The sequence below is a fragment of the Lampris incognitus genome, chromosome 14 (genome assembly GCF_029633865.1).
Source record: "Lampris incognitus isolate fLamInc1 chromosome 14, fLamInc1.hap2, whole genome shotgun sequence".
NCBI classification, from domain to species: Eukaryota; Metazoa; Chordata; class Actinopteri; order Lampriformes; family Lampridae; genus Lampris; species Lampris incognitus.
In genome coordinates this window covers 44,474,523-44,493,300 of record NC_079224.1, presented here as the reverse complement: position 1 = coordinate 44,493,300, position 18,778 = coordinate 44,474,523, and the positions used below count along the sequence as shown (strand labels likewise).

General features: G+C 48.4%; 1 protein-coding gene across 1 annotated transcript; it reads left to right on the top strand.

The window, feature by feature from the left end:
• Nucleotides 1-565: 565 nt before the first annotated feature.
• LOC130123780 (Krueppel-like factor 6) lies at nucleotides 566-7,237 on the top strand. The gene is made up of 4 exons (XM_056293071.1): nucleotides 566-945; nucleotides 2,671-3,265; nucleotides 5,347-5,470; nucleotides 6,679-7,237. The coding sequence occupies exons 1-4, from the start codon at nucleotides 718-720 to the stop codon at nucleotides 6,728-6,730; spliced, it is 999 nt and encodes a 332-aa protein (XP_056149046.1). The 5' UTR covers nucleotides 566-717; the 3' UTR covers nucleotides 6,731-7,237.
• The last annotated feature ends 11,541 nt before the right edge of the window (nucleotides 7,238-18,778 follow it).

The window sequence follows — 18,778 nt, the reverse complement described above, 5'->3', positions numbered from 1 at the left end:
AGAGAAGGAAGTCGGTCGTAGAATCAATCCTAAAGCCAGACTTCACGAATTGATCTCTGACGTGAGGCGGCTCCTGCCGCAAGCTGCCGTCAGTTTGAGTATATGTGGAGGCGAGTGGAGGTGAGTGTGACTCTCTGGACAGGCTGCGTGCTTAGCGGCTTTCTAACGCCGGCGGACGACGCGTCGTGCCGCCTCTGCCTGGACTATGGAGTAATGTGCAGGGTCTGTATTTGCCGGCGCGCTTGCCGCACACGCGCAGGCTGTGCCCAAACGGTGCGCTGGAGGTGCAGCCGTCCGCTCCGCCGCCGACAAACACGACTTCCTCGTCCCGGAGAGGAGCGCTCGTTTTATATAGCGCTCTAAAAATAGTGCTCCTCTAACCCAATGGGGAGGCCGGGGCGCTGCGCGGCGCGCACCAACCGCGTCGGAGCGCACGAATCCGAGGCGTCACCGCATTGGACGGAGGTGGTCTGGTGGGCGGGCGTTGCGTGCCGGCGACGCTATTGGCCGGACGCGCCGCTCCGTCACCGGGTCACATGGGCGGAGTGTGGTCTGTGATTTTGAATCGGGGGAAAGTTTGCAGTGCGCTGACGGACTTTGGGCGAGTTGACTTGTCTTCACCGTCAGACGCGAGCGAACCCGTGTGCGCTCCCGGAACCAGCCTGTCGCGTCCGTCCGCTCCGCAGACTCACGCACGGCCGAAGGACCGCGTCATACATGCAGACAACAGACACACAAACACACCACCGCCAGCACCAAGTTTCTCTTAACCGAACACCGCAGACTTTGTGCGCGACGCTGCCCGAATTCGGCGATAGTTGGCGAGCTGCGTGCGGGAGTGAAATGGATGTTATTCCGATGTGCAGCATCTTCCAGGAGCTCCAGATCGTACACGACACCGGATACTTCTCGGCTCTGCCGTCCCTGGAGGAGTACTGGCAGCAGGTAAACCCACCCCGTTTCCTCCCGCTGCGAAGATGCAGCTCGACAATTTGGTTGAATCTTCCGATGTGTAAAAAATAAATAAATAAATAAATAAAAATATTCGTAAATTGGGGGGGTGGTGGTGGGGGGGTCGCTCAAACGCCGGAGTTGTTTTCAGTCGCCACTTCTTTTTTTTTGGGGGGGGGGGGATGGAGAACTATCTTACATCTTCTGCTCTTTCGTTGCCATATTACGTACGCGTATATATCGCAAGAGCTTCTTTGGACGGCGCGTGGAAGCCACATCACGTGAGCCGTGCCCTGAACGGCGTTGTTGCGGATGATGCGCTTTGGCGTTGGCGTGAGAGAAAAGGGACGTTTAGTGCCATTTTAAACGCGCCGTGGCGTGTGTAGATTTGCGCAGATTGAATGAGCGCTGCGCTTTGCGCCGCTGTCATTGCGCGTCTCTCGTCCGCCCCCCCCCCATCTCTCTCGCTCCCCCCCCCTCTCTCTCTCTCTCTCTCGCTGGCTCCCTCTGTCTATCCGTCGCGCACACATCCGCGCACACGGACGCACCAACACGGATGAGAGAGAGAGATTTGTACTGAATTGGCTGCACTTGGAAGGTCCCTGAAAGAGCGGACCAGTGAGGTTTTATGCTGAAAACAAGGGGGAAGTGGCCTGTGTTGGGTCTGGGAAATGAAAGGAATTGGCATCGGGGCTGTATCTCGTCGGGCCCGGTGCCAACTTGGCTCCCCGTGCGCCCTCCCAGACATTTAAACCTCGCCAGGGATGCGTACAAGGACCATTTTATACCGTGGACGCAACTTTCCACGGTGAGCGAGGCCGCTGGGGGCACATTTTACACACGCTTCTTCTTCTTCTTCGTCACGTCAAGATTTATGTTGATAAAAAATGGCTGTAAATTCCTGCCCACCTCATTAGCAAATTGCACCAGACCGGTTCATTGGGTTTATTATCAATGATGTCCGGCTCGGCTGTGTGGCTGGGAGGAGGAAGTGCTCTCACTTCCTCTTTACAGAGAGAAAATGAAAAAATAAAAAAAATATAAGAAGACCACAACTCGCCACGGCTCGTGCAGTATTCATGCCAGGCTTTTATAGACCCCTGCGAACCAGACCTCCCTCCTCTTACTTCCCTGGTGGGCTATGTTATTTCTAGCGAAGCCTCCAAATGCATTATTAAATCCACATTATGTTGAATAATTGATGGATTTAAAAGATCTACAAGCACTCTCCTAACTCACCGGGGGGGGGGGGATGGGGGGGGCTCTGTTGCATATTTAAATTTCATGATCTCTCATCCGCCTGCCCTGTGCACGCACTGCGACTGTTGAATAGGGGCAGGCACGCGGGAAGGGGCGCGCGCATTGCCCATAATCCTCCCTGATGCGGCCTCGGAGGACGCCCGTACATTGCACTTGACTGCCCTCTCGCATAGGACGGCTTGTGTTGGCTGGCTCCTGCAGGGCCCGCGGAGCCACGGGGGTCACGGCACTTCCTCCTGCTGTTCAGAATAAACTCACGTTACACACTGTGGAGAAAACAAACAGCTGCTTTTGTTTACTTATATATATATTTCCCGCCCCCCCCCCCGCATTATTTAGTTGGGGGGAATTTTCCAGGGGAAGAAGAAGCCTTGCCGTAAAGGTACTTGCAGCTCGGACTGTCTATGAACTCACTTCTCTCTCTCTCTATTGATCGATCCATGTTTCTCTCCCAACCAGACATGCCTGGAGCTGGAGAGGTACCTCCAGAGCGAGCCCTACGTCTCAGCCTCCGACCTCAAGTTTGAGGGCCAGGAAGACCTGTGGAGCAAGCTGGTGCTGGCCTGCGGGGACAAGTCGGGCGAGTCGGACCCTAAGATCCCCAGCGTGAAGTTGGAGGACGATGGCCCGGACGCCCAGCACCTCCTGGACGCCGGTGGCTTCCACTCGGACGCCAGCAGCGAGGCCTCGGATAGCTCCGAGGAGCTCTCGCCCACCCTCGACTTCCCCACCAACCCGCTGAGCGACATCCTGGGCGACGGCGTGGAGGACCTGGGCTCCACCGTCATCAGCACCCCGCCCTCCTCGCCCGAGGCGGGGAAGGAGGGCTCCGGCCTGGTGCCAGCGTGGAGCGGGATACAGACTGTGCTGCACTCGCCCGGCAAAATACGGACAGCGGGAGGGGGCATAGGGCGGGCTGTGGAGCGGTCGGGGCTGACCAACGGGGAGGCTTCGCCCGATGGGAGGAAGCGGGTGCACAGGTGTCACTTCAACGGATGCAGGAAGGTGTACACCAAGAGCTCCCACCTCAAAGCACACCAGCGCACGCACACAGGTAACGGGTCAATGGGGGCAGTTTTGTGTTGTTTTTATGTAAACCTGAGCGTCACGAGTGCGAGCGTCCCCTGGGGGCGAGAAAATACCGCCCAGACGAGTTCTTGTAGTTATTGTAACCACATAGTTTTCTCTTTAAATGCCCCTCAGGGACAGAAAGTATCCATCAAAACAACTCGGGGTTAAGGAGAGCGAGCGAGCGAGAGAGAACGTTCCGGGAGTGAGTGAGGGTGGGTGAGTGAGGGTGGAGTTGGGCTGTGATTATTTTTTTTTTTGAGGGAAATACTCTCGCATACTTTGAATAGTTTGTCAGGTGGAATGCCCTCGACGGTGACCTCATTCACAAAGGAGAGTGTGACTTCATGCAAGGGGTGGGGTGGTGGGGTGGGGTGGGGCGATCGACAGGGGGGGGGTGTTCCTTTGCGGGCGAGCGGAGCCCAGAGGATGTGGATCTTGAAAACAAATCAACAAGTCAGATTGCACCATGGGAAATAAGAAAAAAAACTCACTCGTTTACATTCAGACAGAAAAACAAATGATGGGAATGCGAAATGTGCCGTGTTCTCTGCGAGGGTTCAAATGCGAGCCTTTTCCCTCGTCACCTTTGACCCCTGCCAAGCTGTTTACAGCTGCGCTGCCCATTAGCAGAGGAAGCGGCATTCCAGACGTTCTTTGCAAACCACGTTAGCCGCCCGGTTAATGGCCTTTAGCACTGTTAGGACTAGTCTCTATTTTCTCCTGCCCCCCTCCCACCCCCTCCCCACCGATTACATAAGCCGGCAACCATATCTACTCAGTCAGCTCCTTGGAGCTGCATGCCGCCGCAGCTTTCGACAAGTCGGAGGTTGTTTTTCTCATCGACCTACAGACGCGTGCTCGCTTTGCTTGTGTACCCAATGACTCTGACTGGTTTTCCTGTCGTACGGCACCTGCAGTCACAACTTCCGCACCATATACAGAATCAACTGGGTAACTTTCTGCATTAGCTTTGGCTTCTTAGTGTAGCGTTCACTACCGAGAAGCAGAAGTTTGATTTTTATTATGCGTTGAATGTTAAATATGATTGATAGCACAGAATTGGGAACAAACGGGGCTTTTTTTTAAATGGATGACAGTCGTTTTTTGTTACCAAGGCCTCGAAGCATTCAGTGATCGGTTGATTTTATGGTATTGGATATCAGAATTGACACTGGTTGATGTCAGACTCAAATCTAATCTGTTGATATCGGAGGATTTACCCACAGATGAGATCTGATTCCAAAAGCGGCGAGTAACATCCATCCATCCATCCATCCATCCATTATCTGAGCGAAATGGCTTCATTTACTGCATATTTGGCACATGGAAGCCTGTATATCATTAATGGTGTAAAAATGATCTTATTGGCATCCGAGTGGCAGAGCGGTCTATTCTGTTGCCTACCAAGACCGGGCTCACCGGTTCGAATCCCCATGTTACATTCAGCTTGGTCGGGCGTCCCCGTGTCTGCGGGTGTGAAGCCAAATGTGGGTATGTGTGCTGGTCGCTGCACTAGCACCTCCTTTGGTCGGCTGGGGCGCTTGTTCGGGGGGGGGGGTGAACTGGGGGTGAATAGCATGATCCTCCCATGTGCTACATCCCCCTGGTGAAACTCCTCACTGTCAGGTGAAAAGAAGCGGCTGGCGACTCCACATGTATCAGAAGAGGCATGTGGTAGTCTGCAGCCCTCTCTGGATCGGTGGAAGGTGGTGGAGCAGCAACGGGGATGGCTCGGAAGAGTGGGGTAATTGGCTGGATACAATTGGGGAGAAAAGGGGGGGGGGTCCACAAAAAAAAAAGATTTTATCTCAACTTCTTTGCCCTTTGACCCCAAAGTGACGTTCTCAGTCTGCGCCGTTCAGCAGAATGAATGGATTGGATAATCAGTATCTGCCAATGCTTAAAGATTTGTACTTGGAATCATTCTAGGTGGTGAAAAAGGGATATCAGTTCATCCCTACTCACATTGTTGGCCACTAAAACTGAGACACTGCAAAATCTTTTAGAAAAAAATACTCGGTTCACCTGGCTGGTATTTACTGTGGTATCTCTGATGCTTGGCAGGTGAGAAGCCTTACAGGTGCTCGTGGGAGGGCTGCGCGTGGCGCTTTGCACGAAGTGATGAACTCACCAGACACTTCAGGAAGCACACCGGAGCAAAGCCATTCAAATGCAGTCACTGTGACAGGTAAGAGGCCCGGCAGGTTAGGAAAATCAAAGAAAGTTGAGTCAGTTTCTCGGATTTCCTTGCCTGCACTATTGAGCATGATAAAAACAGTTTTCCAGTCTTGTTGCATTCTTTTAATATAAGGTTTGTTAATGTAAAGTTACACAAATTGATAAATCTGCTGTTGTGGTGAAAATGTGACTAAAGCCCCTTGAGAAACTCACCTCCTTGTTATCGACATAATTACACCGATTCGGAAAATCAATCAGCTTCTGGTCATAAACGACATCATCTGATGCTCTGATTTGATTGGATGGTCAATGAATTTTCATAGTTTGTCTGTTTTTGAATGGTTGCCTAGCAACATCAGTTAGCGAGCTTGCTAGCCATCAACAAAGAATCAATAGATGTCAACCTCCTGAGAATTGTGTTTGTTCTGTTTGTTCAGTTATAACAAATCAAATGATTCGTCTGAAGCTGAATAAATGACACTCCTAACATTAATATTGCTCATTTAAACCTTCAATTAATGGGCGTCTGGGTAGCGTAGCGGTCTATTCCGTTGCCTACCAACATGGGGATTGCTGGTTCAAATCCCCATGTTACCTCCGGCTTGGTCGGACGTGCCTACAGACACAATTGGCCGTGTCTGCGGGTAGGAAGCCGTATGTGGGTGTGTCCTGGTCGCTGCACTAGCGCCTCCTCTGGTCGGTTGGGGTGCCTGTTCGGGGGAGAGGGGGAACTGGGCCACATGCCACGTCCCCCTGGTGAAACTCCTCACTGCCCGGTGAAAAGCGGCTGGCGACTCCACATGTATTGGAGGAGGCACGTGGTAGTTTGCAGCCCTCCCCGGATCGGCAGAGGGGGTGGAGCAGCGACCGGGATGGCTCGGAAGAGTGGTGTAATTGGCCGGGTACAGTTGGGGAGAAAAAAAGGGGGGGAGGTCCAAAGGAAAAAGAAAACAACTTTCAATGAAAGTAATTGGACTGAATCTTTAAGATGAGCGTATGAACAGCACGAATGTAAAACAAATATACAACCCAACAATCAATGGGAAGTAACTGCAAGGCTTAGAGATGTTGTGTTTGGAAGATGGTAGAACTTTAGTCTCTCGTTTGTTAGCTAGCTAGCTAGCTAGCTAGATCGATAGATATTTCATGGGAAATTGTATTGTTGCAGCAGCTTGCGAGCAGTCCAAATGACATTAAATCCAACTTCTCCTCCTCAAGGTGTTTCTCGCGCTCTGACCACCTGGCGCTGCACATGAAGAGGCATATCTAAGATGGCCGCCAGTCCCAGAGTACCGAGCGAGAAATCTGGTTGTTGTGTCCTGACCTGCGGGGAACAGAGAGGCCGGGGTGTCCTTCCCTTTTCCAGACACGAGGGGCACCGCTGTGTTCCAGTCAGTGCAGGAAAATAAAAAGTAAAAAAAAAAAACCAACAGCAGGCCATTATTTTGCACCATACCTAGTGCCTCCCACACCCAGCTGTGGAGATTGCTCTTGAAAGCGCAGCATTTACGGAGGAGGAGAAGGGGTGGAAGAACTGGAAAAGATCTGGGCTGAAGGTGACAGACAGAGACACTCTCCCGTATGGTGTTTGACGCTTTTTTTTCAATGGAGGATTATGGGACTCTTGCCAGGGGGTGCCACTCCTCCATTGACAGTGTGCTTGCCTGTGCGCATGATGACTGCGAGTGCCTGCGACTGGATGCCCTGTGTGCCGGCTTACGGATCGGATGGAGCTTGCGTTGTGGAATGGCGAGTGAATGGCACGGAGTGTTGGGGGGGGGGGGGGGGCGATGTCATAACGAATGGGGGTTGGCGGGGGTAAGGGGGGGGGGGTACCGTTGTCTTGCCGGGAATGAATGGAAGCGAGAAAGGGTTTTGTCTGTGCTGTTTCGTGGCGCGTCGAGTCTGTGGGCTGTAGAGGGGGAGAACAGGGGTCGGGGAAAGGGGGTTTACTTCGAAGATGGATGGTCATCGGTTTTGCGAGAGAGCGCCCCCCCTTTCTGCCCCTGGGGCGGAAGTGGTACGGCTCCCTATACGTCGGAGTAAGGGGCTGTGCTGTGATGTTTAGTGCAGCTATTAAATGTGCAATGTATTAAGTAGCCTGTCTCAATAAGTACACGCTATAAAAAAAAAAGCTCATTTTGTTGTCCATTGTGTAAGCTCTGTATCTTAAAAGGATTTAAAAAAAAAAAAATGTAAGGTTGTACACAAAGCAGTTATCGCCATTATAACAGAAGTTGCATGGAACCCGGGGATGCGTTGCTCACCTGTCTGCTTATAGGACGGCGGGGAAAAAAAAGCCCCACTTCAGAGCAGCTACCAACATATTACTCGATATCGTAGTATTGTACAAGAAACACAAGGCGGACGTTCTCGATTTTCATTTTTTTTCCGTTTGTCCTAGTGACGTGTCGGGGGATACCACCATTGCTTTGCAACCGTCTTATCGACGGGATTGTCTTTTATTTCATTTTGGGTTTGTTTTTTCTCGATTCTCACACTCCTCCTTTCATATCTATGAATGCACTGTTGACTTTACTGATGCCTTATGTGAGTGGCCTTGTCCTGTTAAATAGATCACACGCGCACGCACACACGTGGGTTTGCGAATGCGGAAGTGCGTGATCGACCATAGCTTTATCAAGGCTCCATACAGTCGCACCTTCCCCCCCCCCCTTTTTGTTTTTTTGTTTCGCGACGGTTTCCAACAGGCTCCCTGAATAACCACGGTAATATTAACAATAAAAGCTAAAAAACGAAACAAACACAACTATATATCAGCTTCATAAATGACTGCCGTTTTTACATTTCCATGCACTGTTTGTCAACGATATCACACGACTTTACGCGAAACCCAACCGTACACCCCCCCCCCACCCCCCAAAAGGACCCAGGTCACATAGACAGAATTACAAAGCACTTGGGGGGGGGGGGGGGGATTAAGAGTTATTTGTAATGAGTTACTACTGTGTAGTATAACTGTGTAGTACAGATGCACTTCAGTTGGACTGTGAAAAAAAAAAAAAAAATTTTAGTCGGAGGTACAGGAACTTGGAAATCTGTTCTCGTGACACGTGGTGTGCTCGACCACAGAGGTTTTCGACAAATTTTAAGATTTACTGCAAACAGTTCTCTCTGGTAAAGGGGGGCCATCTTTTGTGTCTGCTGGGTTCCCCCCAAATAGACCCTCTGCTTCTTACATGTTCATACGTCTCGACGGAGTGCGCCGGCTTGTGCGTCCTCGGTGGCCGGGTTTGGGACGGGGACGACGCGCTGTAAAAAGTGAAATTTCCTTAAAAAAACCACTAGGAAACCGATTACACTTGGGAAAATAGGTATGATTTCACATAACTTGACACAATTAAGTTCATTTACTTTAAGTGGCGGCTGGTGCTGGCAAAAAATGGGGGGGGGGGGGCCTTTACCTTGGCGCAGCACACCTGACAGCTGCTTTAGTGTCCACACAGTCGCAGAGTTATTAAGAAGGACAGTGTGGCCTAGAGATTCTATCAGGGATCGTAGACGGTGGATGATTGACGGTCGAGACGAGGCGTCGTGGTGGGTGTGAACATGATTGACAGCCACGAGAATTGTCCAATCGCATTAGAGCAAAAAACATTAAAACAATACCAATTCGCTGCCAATAAACGCGGGCTTGTCTGGGGCGGCACAGAACAGCGCCCCCTGGAAAATCCAAAGAAACCAATCAGACAACAGCCTCAGGTCACCTGCTCGCCACAAGTTTGAGGGCTTACATGAGGTATCGTTTGGCCGGCGCCCCTCACCCAGGAAAAGTATATGTATTCAGACAGGAAGTATATGTATTCAGACAGAAATCAACCAAATACCATTTGAACCAATATTTAATGGCTGCTCACAGACTGAACAACACTTTTATTTCATAAGTATTTGCATTATACAACTAAATTGTATTTAACATGTTTAAGTAGATTTTAATCTCTTGATATTTGAAGGGGGCGGCGCCCCAGCGCCCTGTACCTGCCAGCCACCACTGTTACTTTACCCAAGTAATCGGTTTCCTAATTTTTTTTAAAGTAAACTTTTACAATTTACAGTGAAGTATGTTTTTGGAAATGATGTGTTTTAGTGACCTCTCGCGTTGGTTCGTAGGGCACGAGGAGACAACATTGAACCAGTTGTAGTCCCGGCCTGACCTCAGAATTTAGCACGGGAACTGGTCCAAACCGGTTTCTGCAACACTTTGACCTGCACTGCAATGGAAAGCCACGTTGAAACCAGGCTAACCAGTTGGGCAGTTTGCTGGACCCTGCTGCAGGCTAGTCCACTGTACTGAGAGGACAAGTGGGAGGTGGGGTCGGGTTGTGGTGGCGGTTTCTGCAGGTTTTAATGGGGAAAGAAACGAGAATTAACCAGGGAGTGATATCACGTTGAATCCGTTACCGTCTGTTAGCATGCCAACCCCGCCAAACGTTTGTCCACATTGCAATGACCACGACTGAGCAGACTCGCTGGCCCTCGGCTAAGGGGTCGGACCCTTTAGTCGACTGGTTAACGTAGTCGCCCGTGGTGCCGGAGATCCGGGTTCGCGTCCCGGCTGCGGCGGTTCCCGGCTGCCCCTGAATTCGCTAAAATGTCAGAATCGGAGTACTTTATTCACCCCCGAGGGGGGCAATATTTTTGTGTGGCTATTGTGTTTCTAGCAGCAAGCGAGGCAGAGGGGTGTCGAACCCGGGTGTTTTAACAGAGCGTCTGGTATGAGCGGTCACTCCAGCTGTCGGTAATCTCTGCGTCACCGGTCTATCGCACAGACAGCCTTGTTCTAACGTAATTATTGTACAGATTAACGTGTTAAAACATTTTGAGAGTTTTCAGGTGGCCCCTGTGTTTTCTTTTTACACTGAGAAATAGTCGACATGCAAAGACGTGTACATTGTAATCTAAGAGAATTTTGTAAGGAAGCTTATATTTTAAAGGGGTATGGGACCAAAAAAACAAAACAAACAAAAAAAAACAACAAAAAAATAAAAAACAAACAAAAAAACAAACAAAACAAAAACAAAAAATGAGCGCGTTGTGTGTTTATAAGGACAATAAAGATTAGCGGCTTAAGAACTGTAAAGTAGACTCTCCATTCTCATCCATCTTCTTCTGTAAGGTCTTTTGTTTTATTTCAAATGGAATGGAAAATGTCTGATCAAACGTACGTTGAAAAGGAAACCAATAGTCGTGGTGTGCGCTCGCCTGTGGCCTGTTGTCTTTCGAAACAATATCCAAGGTGACAATTTTGAGATGTGGACTGTCCCGGATACCTGATATGTCGGCCGGTATTGCATTCTGCTGCCCACCAAGTATTGAGATTTTTTGTTTTTGTTTTTGTTTTTTTATTTGCCATGCAATCAATCTCTTTCTCTCTCAACTTTTCCAAGATCCATGAAAAAAAGGCCCTATCTTTAGCTCGAGAATCTTTATTGGATACACGTGGAAATGAAATATGAGGTTCTATTTTTGTTTGTTTTAAGGCATAACAAGATTTTTTCATTTGAAATTGTTTTGTAAAATAGTTTCTGTATGAATGTATTTTTTATTGGAAAATCGATAAAAAACGATCTTATTGGAACTGTTTTGTGTTTTTTTTTTCGTTTATTTTTTTATGCTTTGCGTCCCGGATATGAACGCCGAGCAACGAGTGCATTTTTAATGTACCACTCTTGATGTTCCCTGGTGGAGACGTTTAGCAATGGAGGGGGCGGGGGACACCGGCTTGCAGCTAGACAGGCTCGAATCCGGACCTTCCGTTTTTCGGGATGGTTCCGCTGAAACCTCAACACGTTCCTGCAGGCCCGCCCCCAAATTCCATGCAGGTTTTATTTCTGAAGTATTCTCCTAAAGAGACATGATGACGTCCATCCATCCACCCATCCTTCAAACCGCTTATCCTGCTCTCAGGGTGGCGGGGATGCTGGAGCCTATCCCAGCAGTCATTGAGCAGGAGGCGGGGAGACACCCTGGACAGGCCGCCAGGCCATCATATCCTTATTTATATGATCCTGAGTAAGCTCATGCCCTGATAACGCTAATATCACCTGATGAGATACTCACACGTGACTATCTCATTTACTGTCACCGTCGGGTTCTGATTCTATGGAAATATTCACATTTTTATTTCAAAGTTTATTCACTTATACAGGGGTATTCATGATTCCGTTATCACAATGAAACAACTTTTTTTCCAATTATGGTATTAAAGTGGTGGATTGGCGGCCTGTCCAGGGTGTCCCCCTGCCTGACGCGCAATGACTGCTGGGATAGGCTCCAGCATCACCGCGACCCTGAGAGCAGGATAAGTGTTTTGGATAATGGACGGTATTAAAGTGGGATAAAGTCCATTATCTGGAATATTGTAAACATGTTTAATGTTTTGGGGTAGGATGCACGGTAAACTCATGAGGTGTAAATCCCATTCTGAGTTCAGCTCGTGCCATACTTGCTGCTGAAAAACAACGAAAATGCTGCCGCATGAATGTGTGAATACTTGCTGCGGCTTTTTTATCATTGGTTCACCTGGAGATGGTTGTCAGCACAGAAATGCTAGCATAGAGATGGTTAGCACAGAAATATTAGCATAGAGATGTTAGCACAGAGATGGCTAACAGAGGCACAATCAAAAGCACCAGATAGCAAGCAGAGATACAGACACTACCCAAGAACGCACACAACCAGTCATGTGGCATTGCAAACCAACTGCAGATGATCGCACACTGAAGGACTGAGTTGAATCAACTAGATCGACCAGAAAGCAGGCGAAAGCATTTCAGGCCTGCAAATGTGTCTTCTTACTCATGAACCAGCTGACCTGAATTTATGCAACACTTACATATACCGATGCCTTAAGTGTCCGTGAGGGGTTATAAACGTGAATTAAAGAGACGTAGACATACACTGACAGGCCAAAATATTATGACCATCTGACTAATATGCTGCTGGTCCTCCATGTGCTGCCAAAACAGCACCGACCCACCGAGGCACGGACTCAACAAGAACCCTGAAGGTGTCCTGTGCTATCTGGCACCAAAGCATCAGCAGCAAATCCTTCAAGTCCGGTAAGTTGCGAGATGGAGCTGCCGTAGATCGGACTTGTCAGTCCAGCACATCCCACAGATGCTCAATCGGATTGAGATCTGGGGAATTTGGAGGCCATGGCAACACCTTGAACACTTAATCATGTTCCTCAAGCCATTCCCAAACAATGTGTGCAATGTGTCCTACTGAAAGATGCCGCTGCCATCAGGGATACCATCGCCATGAAGGGGGTGTACCTGGTCTGCAATGATGTTTAGGTAGGTGGCACATGTCAAACTGACATTCACATAAATGGCCGTACCCAGGGTTTCCTAGCAGAACATTGCCCAGAGCATCTAACTCCCTCCACCGGCTTGTCATCTTCCCACAGTGCATCCTGGTGCCATCACTTCCCCAGGTTAACAGCGCACACGTACATGGCCATCCATGTGAAAATGGGACTCATTTGGACTAGGCGACTTTCCACTGCTCTAAGGTCCAGTTCTGGTGATTGCGTGCCCATTGACGGTGGACATGGGTCATCATGAGCACTGACTGGTCTAAAGCTATGCAGCCCCATATGCAGCAGGGTGCGATGCACTGTGTGTTGTGACACATTCCTCTATTCTACTACTACTTTCAGCTGCTCCCGTTAGGTGGCGCCACAGCGGATCATCCGTCTCCATCTCTTCCTGTCCTCTGCATCTTCCTCTGTCGCACCAGCCACCTGCATGTCCTCCCTCACCACATCCATAAACCTCCTCTTTGGCCTTCCTCTTTTCCTTTCTCCTGGCAGCTCCATATTCAGAATCCTTTAACCAATACCCCCAGAATCTCTCCTCCACACCTGTCCAAGCCATCTCAATCTTACCTCTCTTGCTTTGTCTTCAAACCATCCAACCTGAGCTGTCCCTCTAATATACTCGTTCCTAATCCTGTCCTTCGTCACTTCCAATGAACATCTTAGCATCTTCAACTCTGCCACCTCCAGCTCCGCCTCCTGTCTTTTCGTCAGTGCCACTGCCTCCAAACCATATAACATAGACATGACACATTCCTCTCATAACCATCATTAAAATTTTCTGTGACTTGTGCCACAGTAGACCTTCTGTCGGTTCGGACCAGACAAGATAGCCTTTCGTTGCCCTCGTGCATCGAGGAGCCTTGGGTGCCCAACACCCTGTCATCGGTTTGTGGTTTGTCCTTCCTTGGACCACTGTCGGTAGGTACTCACCGCTGCTGACCGGGAGCACCCCACAAGCCTTGTCCTTTCAGAGATGCTCTGACCCAGTCGTCTGGCCATAAGAATTTGGCCCTTGTCAAAGTCACTGAGGTCTTTACTCCTGCCCATTTCTCCTGAATCAAACACGTTGACTACAAGAACTGTTCACTAACCATCCAATCTACCCACACCTTGACATGTGCCCTTGTTTGGAGATGATCGTTGTTTAACGTACCATGTTCACCTATGAGTGGTCGTAATGTGCTCATCAGTGTATAGCCTACTCATAAGTCATTCATCAGTCATTCAGCCCCCACTCCAGACTTTAAAAAGTGTTATCAGTAAGCATGAAGCTCATACTTTAAACTGCATGCAGACCTTTCCAAGCATCACAGATGTGTCTACTTGCCTGAGTCAGCAGACATTTCGACACTTCTGTGTTTGATCAAAACCAAGAGGGGTCGTGCTGTAGACGTGTGTTGGCTCATCAAAGTCAGAACCCTCCTGGACTTGCCGTGAGCCTAATTTAATTAAACATCTGCAATGTGAGGTTCCTCCCTAATGACAAATCACAACCACCACAAAGCAGGCCAGCTCTCCGCATATATGTACCCTGCTTTAAAATGGATAGGAGATAGTTAACCCACATCCATGGAGTCAGGTCACCTCCTCTTGGTTCAGCTCTTTTATTTCGTCCATGGAGGTGACGGTTCTGTCTTTGGTTGCTGGTTTATCTTTCAGCAAGCTATCTTAAAGATTGATGAAAGGATTCTCGTTTGAAGGTAGACCTTGGAATCTAGATAACCAACACTTAGACTGTTGATTTGAGATATTTACCCCCCCCGCCCGAAAAAATCCTTACCGGAATAAAGAAGAGAATGTTTGGAATCTAGAATGGAGAGGACTGTTGACACACAGTTCAATTCATCAATTCAGACTGGTGATTATTTTAACTTAATGCTGGGGCTAATGAAGATGCCTGGAAGCCATTTTAAGGTATATCTTTTCAAGGCAGGATAATCTGATTATAACTAAAGGATAATGGGTGTGGGATGTTACTTGGGGGTAAACTGTTCAGCCTTGGCGGAGGTTTGCACTCTCAGAGTTCTCTGTTTTCAAACTGTTATCTTCACTCGGACGGAACGGTCCTAAGTCCTCAGTAGAATAGTGGGTTTATTGGCTAGTTGGCCACTGAGACCCTACCGACTACACCGTAGAAGTTATGTTACACACTAAAACAACGTAATATGGACAAGCCATTCAGTAAACACATTCGCATGTTGTGCCTCTTCTCAATACAAGAGGGCATATATGTATAGGGCAGCTTTGTATGTTACACAACACATTTAACGCGACACATTTAAAGCCGAAACCTGCCACTTTTCTCCCTTAATAAATGTTCTCTATGTGTATGGTGGAGTCAGGCTCCGTAACACTACCAGTCATCGTTGAAGACACCGTGGATGAAGACACTCTTCAGTCTCTGTCTCAGTCGCTGTTGAGATGTTTGGACTGGGTAGGACGAACACTGGCGCAGCAGCAAACATGTTCCAACTGAAACAGGAAAAAAGATTGAAATGTGATGCTGATGTGTCCATGGCAACCAATATGAATGTACAACAGCGTTCCCATATACTGTGATGTAGTTTGTAATACATTAGACTGTCCGTGTTAGTTTTGGTCCCAGGATCCATTTTTACAAGGGTGGCAACTGTTTACCGCTGAGCTGATGGCACACCAGCCACAATGGCTGCTACACCTGGTTTGTAGTCCTGCTACACCTTGTTTGTAGTCCTGCTAGACCTGGTTTGTAGTAGACCTGGTTTGTAGTCCTGCTACACCTTGTTTCTAGCCCCAGAACATCAGAGTCAACAGATCTGTTTCTCTCTGCCTCCTACATCCACTATATCACAGTATTTTCTAACCATGTATAGCATGAGGTACAACAAAAAAGGTTTGTTAAAGCTAACGCGACTTCTGCTTCACATGGTAGCCAACTGGATCTTTCACAGTAGTTCATTTTACATTACTACATGCTATACATGGTTAGGAGGCTTAGGATCTCATCCTTTTGAGACTGTACATGGTTAGTGGCTTATTCCAAATTGACAAGGTAGCTGCACAGGGGCAGAATCTGATGTGTAACATGGTGTAATGCCTGCAGTGCTTTGAAAATCCTGCAGAAATATTTTTAAAAACTTCGCATATGCATGTACCCACAAAACCGTCTTTGTTGCTGGCTGTGGTCCATTGTGCTGTGGTCTGGGAACCTTGTTCAGGGGACGTGAACAACTTTTCAACATGTGTTTACAAGCTACAAGCAGCAAAATGCAAGTCAGTATGCCTTCAATGCAACATGGAAATTCCCATCCAATTTTTTAATAGCACCTCATACCTTTGTTCCCCTTTACCATCCTTGGCCCCGGGATAAAGCAAACTCACCAGCCATGGCAGTATTTACATCGCCTAAAAGTTGGAATGAATGAACCCTCAACCCTGGTGATGTTAGTTAGTTAGTTAGTTAGTGTCTCTCTCTCTCTCTCTGTCTCTCCCTGGATTACATTTATATAGCGCTTTTCTAGACAGCTAAAGCACTTCACAGTGAAGGGGGTAACTCACTAAAACCACCACCAATGTGTAGCACCACCTGGGTGATGCACGGCAACCATTTTGCACCAGAATGCTCACCACACATCAGCTTGAGGTGGAGAGGGAGGAATCATTGAGCCAATTGAGACATGGGGGGATGATTAGGTGGCCAGACGGAGAAAGCCAGGTTGGGAATTTTGCCAGGACACCGGGGAACCCCCTACTGTTTGCGGTAAGTGCCATGGGATCTTTAATGACCACAGTGAGTCAGGACCTCGGTTTAACGTCTCATCCGAAGGACAGAAAAAAAAATAAAAAATATATATATATATATATATATATATACACATACACACACACACTCCTTCCCCCGCCTCAGAAGGCATACATGTATTTTTGGTCTTGGGGCCGGGGGGGTTTTGTGGGTGGGGGTGGGGAGTTGGTGGTTGCCTGTTAAAGCAGGAGAAGGTTGGTTGCCAGTGGCCCGGCGTGGGGGTCGTCGTTCATCAGACTCCAGTCTCCTGGTAACCTCCAGAATGGCTCCACATCCACAGACCTCAAACGCTGAAGATTTATAGGAGGATCAGCCAATATGGCATTATTGAAAAATTTTATGGGTCTCCAGAGGTTTGAAAAAAAAAAACATTGGTTTACATTTTATGTATTTAGGGGGCACAAAGGGATGGTATTAGAAGGAGATGCAATCATGACATCAGCTATATTACAAGCGACCGGTAATGAATAGGTCAAGGGTCAAAGCCACAGCACTGACTAGATAGAGCAGGTTTTGGTATGCATGTTTGAGAATTGAGCCTCAATGTAAATTACATATGATGTGTTTGCTCATTGAGAGGAAAGACGAGGTTTAAACAGACTGGTTTATCAGCTACGATGTACAGTAAATGTCAATGATAGGTTTTTTTTGTCTTTAGCTTCGGCTAGCAGATGATGCTATTATCTATGGAGTACTACTGACTGCTTATGTTATAGCAGGCAGCTAACTGACTAGTGTAGCCCCTCGTCTTTGGTTTGCGTGTTGTGCCGCAGCAAATGACTCGTCAGGCTGTATGGGTTCATGCACGTGTTTTTATTGCGTCTGGCGATGAAAAGTATAATCCGTTTACATCAGTGGCGGCTGGTGCTACAAAAATGTGGGGGGGGGCAATTTACCTGGGCACAGCACACCTGACAGCTGCTTTCATGTCCACAGTCACAGAGTTATTAAGAAGGACAGTGTGGCCTATAGATTTTATCAGGGTTGGTAGATGGTCGATGATTGACAGTCGAGACGAGGCGTCGTGGTGGGTGTGAAAATGATTCGACAGCCGCAAGAACTGTCCAATCACATTAGATAAAAAAAGCATAAAAACAATACCAATTCGCTGCCAATAAAAGTGGGCGTGTCTGGGGCGCACAGAACTGCGCCCCATGGAAAATCTGAGGAACCAATCAGACAGCAGCCTCAGGTCACCTGCTCACCAGAAGTCTGAGGGCTTACATGAGGTATCGTTTGGCCGGCGCCCCTCACCCAGGAAGTATATGTATTCAGACAGAAACCAACCAAATACCACTTGAACCAATATTTAATGCTGCTGCCAGGTGCTCACAGACTGAACAACACATTTATTTCATCATTATTTGCATAATACAACTAAATTATATTTAACACGTTTAAGTAGATTTTCATCTCTTGATGGTTGAAGGGGGCAGAGCCCCAGCGCCCTGTACTGGCCAGCCAGCCGCCACTGCAAGCATATCTCCTGCACCTTGCAGAAGGAACAGTGGATTGCTCATAAAGACTCATGAGGTGGACAGAGTCATGGGGTTGCCAGGTAAAAGCAGAAATATTCTTTTATGATGGACTACGGCTGCAGACCCAGCTCACATTCTTACTGTTTGTGTTGCTTCAAAGGACGGTCGTCAGCAGTGGGGCGACCTCGTTGCAGGTGTTATTGTTGAAACGCCGATGGCATTCGTCTTATTGAGCATTGAACAACGTATCAAAAAGGTAAATGGACTGCATTTTATAGGGGTTTTCGAGTCCACCGACCACTTTAAGTGCATGCCTCACATTCACCCACTCACATTCATACACTGACGGTGGAGGCTGCCATGGAAGGCACCAACCTGCTGATCAGGCGCAGTCAGGAGTTCAGTGTCTTGCTCAAGGACACTTCGATACGCTATCTGGAGGAGCCTGAGCTCGAACCAACAACCTCCCGATTACTAGACGACCCGCTCTACCTCCTGAGCCATGCCGCCCCACATCAACACAAATGCACCATGTTTGAGTACAAACAAAACAGACGACTCCGTCCACACGAAGGAGGGACACCACAAAAACACAGTCTCACCACCAACTGGTCACACATGGACGCTTGGTCAGCACCCCTCTTCGTCACTTTGCAACGCTCTAGGTAGCCCTTTAGCGTCAACGTTCAACGTGGAGGCAGTGGCGCCCCCAAG